Source organism: Propithecus coquereli, unplaced genomic scaffold, assembly GCF_000956105.1.
Source record: "Propithecus coquereli isolate 6110/MARCELLA unplaced genomic scaffold, Pcoq_1.0 Scaffold217, whole genome shotgun sequence".
NCBI classification, from domain to species: Eukaryota; Metazoa; Chordata; class Mammalia; order Primates; family Indriidae; genus Propithecus; species Propithecus coquereli.
The window spans coordinates 1,541,916-1,545,443 of NW_012146856.1; the positions used below are offsets into that span (position 1 = coordinate 1,541,916).

The 3,528-nt window shown below is 39.1% G+C and overlaps 1 protein-coding gene across 1 annotated transcript in view; it reads right to left on the minus strand.

Annotated features, from left to right (window-relative positions):
* Positions 1–3,528, minus strand: part of LOC105810628 (coiled-coil domain-containing protein 93-like) — a 16,786-nt gene that overhangs the window by 8,746 nt on the left and 4,512 nt on the right. The window contains exons 2-3 of the mRNA XM_012644653.1: positions 2,590–2,703; positions 1,083–1,177 (exon numbers count right to left, since the gene is read on the minus strand). Of these exons, the coding sequence (XP_012500107.1) occupies positions 1,083–1,177; positions 2,590–2,703 (209 nt within the window). The remainder of the gene's footprint in view (positions 1–1,082; positions 1,178–2,589; positions 2,704–3,528) is intronic.

The window sequence follows — 3,528 nt, forward strand, 5'->3', positions numbered from 1 at the left end:
TCTAGCTGACCTGAGCTACAGGTAAAGGCATGTGCTCCTTTTGTCAACAATAACAAAAAAAGGCAATTAGAAACTCCAAGGGGAAAAAAACTATATAAATACGAAGCACATTAAAATGTGCCTGAATTTATGTAACCAAAGCGTTTATACCCTGGTAATATTCTGAAATAAAGAAAAAAATAAAAAAAATTAAAATGTGCCTGATTCTCAGTAACTCATAGACATCACCTCCACCTGGCTGCCAGCAAACTTAGGGGCAAATCTTTGACCTACCCTAGGAAAACAAAGCATCTCTGGCCCATCACTCATTTGGTAGCCTTATCCCCAACTCTGCCTTCTGTCCCCACTTTTTTTTTCTTTGCTTCACTTTTTTATCATTACTGCTTCATATGCATATATATAAGCCATCTTTAATCCTTTTGGAAGTGTTTTTTCTTGGCGAAGTTTAATACTTCAGGAAAATGAATAAATAGAGTAAGTCACAGAATCACACATATCTGAGTTCAGGAAATCTCTCTTCATACAGATAAGGGAACTGAGGCCCAAAGGAGTAGCTTGCCCAAGGTCACACAGTGGCCCACTGGCAGGGCTGGGAGCAGAACCAGGTATCTCAAATGGTCTAATGAAATGGCTCAGTCCCTGGTGAGCTATGAACGACTGGGCAGGGGACCCTCAGGTGAAATCTCTAGCAAGGAGCCCATACTGCCCTCTCTCAATGGCAGAATGAGGCTGTGCCTTACACAGAGGCAAAGGGCAAAGAAAGATTCTCCTTTCCTTCTCCGTATCAATTTCCACCTAAATTAGCTGTCTTTGGAGAGAGATAAACTAAGCAGACACCAAAAACTTTGATCAAGAAAAAGCATTAGAAATAACCCGAACATTAAATGACTCGTATACTAGCTGTGTGACCTTGGCTTCTTCCAGTCTCAGTTTCATCTATAAAACAGGGATAATACCTGTAGTAATAAAAATTAAAATATGTAAGGCATCCAGCACAGACTCTGGCACATAGCAGACACTCAAAAAGTTAGTTCTCTTCTCCCCACCTTTAGGTTCTTCCATGGAAAACCCTAGTAACTTACATTTTTTGACCTATTGTAGAGTTTTCCTGAAAAAGCAAATCAACGTCTACGTCAAAGTTGCAAGTGGTGATGCACCAAGTCATTCCTCCCACTACCTGCAAGACACAAAAAACATGATTGTTTCCTCTTTCTAGTTTGGAGAGAGGGGAAGAAGTGGAAGGTAGGTAAATTATAAATAGCTCTTACAGACTCAGTAAACAAACAAAATTATATATCTTGAGAGAGAGAGAGACAGAGAGTGTTCCTTACCCCATCAACTACGACTCATCTACAACAGCACTGTTGAAAACTTTCTACAGTGCAGGAAACGTTCTGCATCTGTACTGGCCAGTACGGTAGCTACTGGCCACACATGGATGCTGAGCACTTGAAACGTGGCTAGTATGACTGAGAAGCCGACTTTTATCATTAAATGAACATATCACACATAGATCCTCTTTACAGTGAAGGAGACAGACATTATGTGTTTTATAGATCAGAAGTGTAGGCAGCAAGGCTGACATTGTTTCCATATATCTTATTTTTCCTCATCTATCTAATTGAGAATCCCTGTTCTACTTTTCCCACAGGATTTATCTGAGATGCAAATGAGACTAAAGCTAAAAACCCGCTTTGAAATAAAATCCTTTTCAGACACAGCTTGATATTAGAAAAAAACAACAGTGAATCTTATCCTTGGCTATGTTTTAGTTTCTTGTGAGATGCCCAACACAGTACAGATTACAGGGCCCCAGCCTAGATCTAACTAACCAGAATTTCAATGAGTGAGGCCTAAGACATCGGTATTAAAAAACAGCCCAGGGTGATTCTGTTATGCCCAGCCAGGACTGTGACCCCTGCAGCACTAGCACTGTCTTCCACCAGAGAGCTTTTGTGGCCCACTCTGTCTGATTTGGACACTTCCTTTCTATGCACAGTACACTGTAGCACTTGCTGCATCAGGCTATTTATTCTATGCATGTTAGTTTACTTGTCAGTTGTCCCTACTCTGCAGAAGGTGGGCTCTTTGAGCACAGTGCTTTGTTTTACCTCTGTACCCTCAACACCTATTACCATGCCTTGGGCATAATAATTGTTTAAAGTTCTGCTGAATTAAAAGACTTTATCCCATAGTGATTTCTCCTTCTTCCTAAATCAGAGCACGTACCACATCTGGCAACTGTCTGGGAGCACAGTGACTTGGGATAGCCCATTATTAACTGAGATTATTTTACCTGGTATAAGCTCTACAATCTCCATCTAAACTGTAAATTCCTTGAAGGGAGGAACTGTTTCTTTTGCTTCTTTCCACTTCCTAAAGCTTTGTGCACAGATAAGAAATTCGAAACATATTTACTGATATATCATTACTTTCTTTGAAAAGAAAATTTGAACACTTCCATAATGAATCTGAATTAGGAAGAAATGGAAACATAAACATGTAATCTCTTCCTCCTTTCTTTGCCATGATTAGCCATGTCATTCTGAAAATAAAAATAGTCTTATGGTTAGAAAGGTTTCCTCTTACCTTGTCAAAAGGTGACAAGCCTTTAATTCTTGCCCTGAAATACCCAGCTGCAACCAAGAGTTCCAGAATTTCAGTCAACTTGACATTTTGTTCTTCATCTTCTCTTGTTTCCACCTAAAACAAAAGGTAAAAGTTTGGCTGGTAAAAGCTATCCTGAATAAAGGAACCCCAGGTATATCCTCTGATGCCATAATCTCATTGCCAAGGAGCAGGTAACATTGGCGGTATTGCTGCACCAGATTCTCTGTGAAAATTTGGCAAGAGTCATACAAAAGCACGTGGACAGTCTTGCTAGAGTCACAAAGAACAGGTCCCCAGTCCTCAAAAAGCTATTAAGTGTCATAGCTGGGGGAGAAGACAAGTACTGTAGACTACTTAGTTGAGCCGAAGGAATCCAGGGAAAAGGAAGATTAGAGCACAACACCTTCTTTTTCTCTAATACGTGGTTTACTTCACAGGTTTTTTTTTTTTTCTTTTAGATCTTCCCCCATTGCATTGACAGGTTTCTTAACTAGGTTATAAGCTCCTTACAGACAAGAACAAGGTTTTTTTTGGTGTGTTTTTTAAACAAAAATTTATACCCATTGAGGTCCCAGAAGTTACTGACAAGAGGGGTAAGAAGGCAATTCAAATATGTATCCCTCTCTGCACTTGCCTTTCTGATCTCTAAAGCAAATATAAGGAAGGTTTTCAACACAGATATAGTAAAGGGTGATGACTACCACATAATAGGATTGCCTTAAAAATAATTCATCTAATATATGTAAATTAATATTTGATTTAAAATTTTTAATTTATATCCTCCTTTCACCCTAGGTGTTTATCTACTACTTAAGTCCATCTAAATATTCTAGTACTTTTGTATCCATTTACTTTCATGAACTATCTTTCCTCTCTCCCATTTCTGCAGAAAATCAAAAACCACCTCTTGCCAGGTAC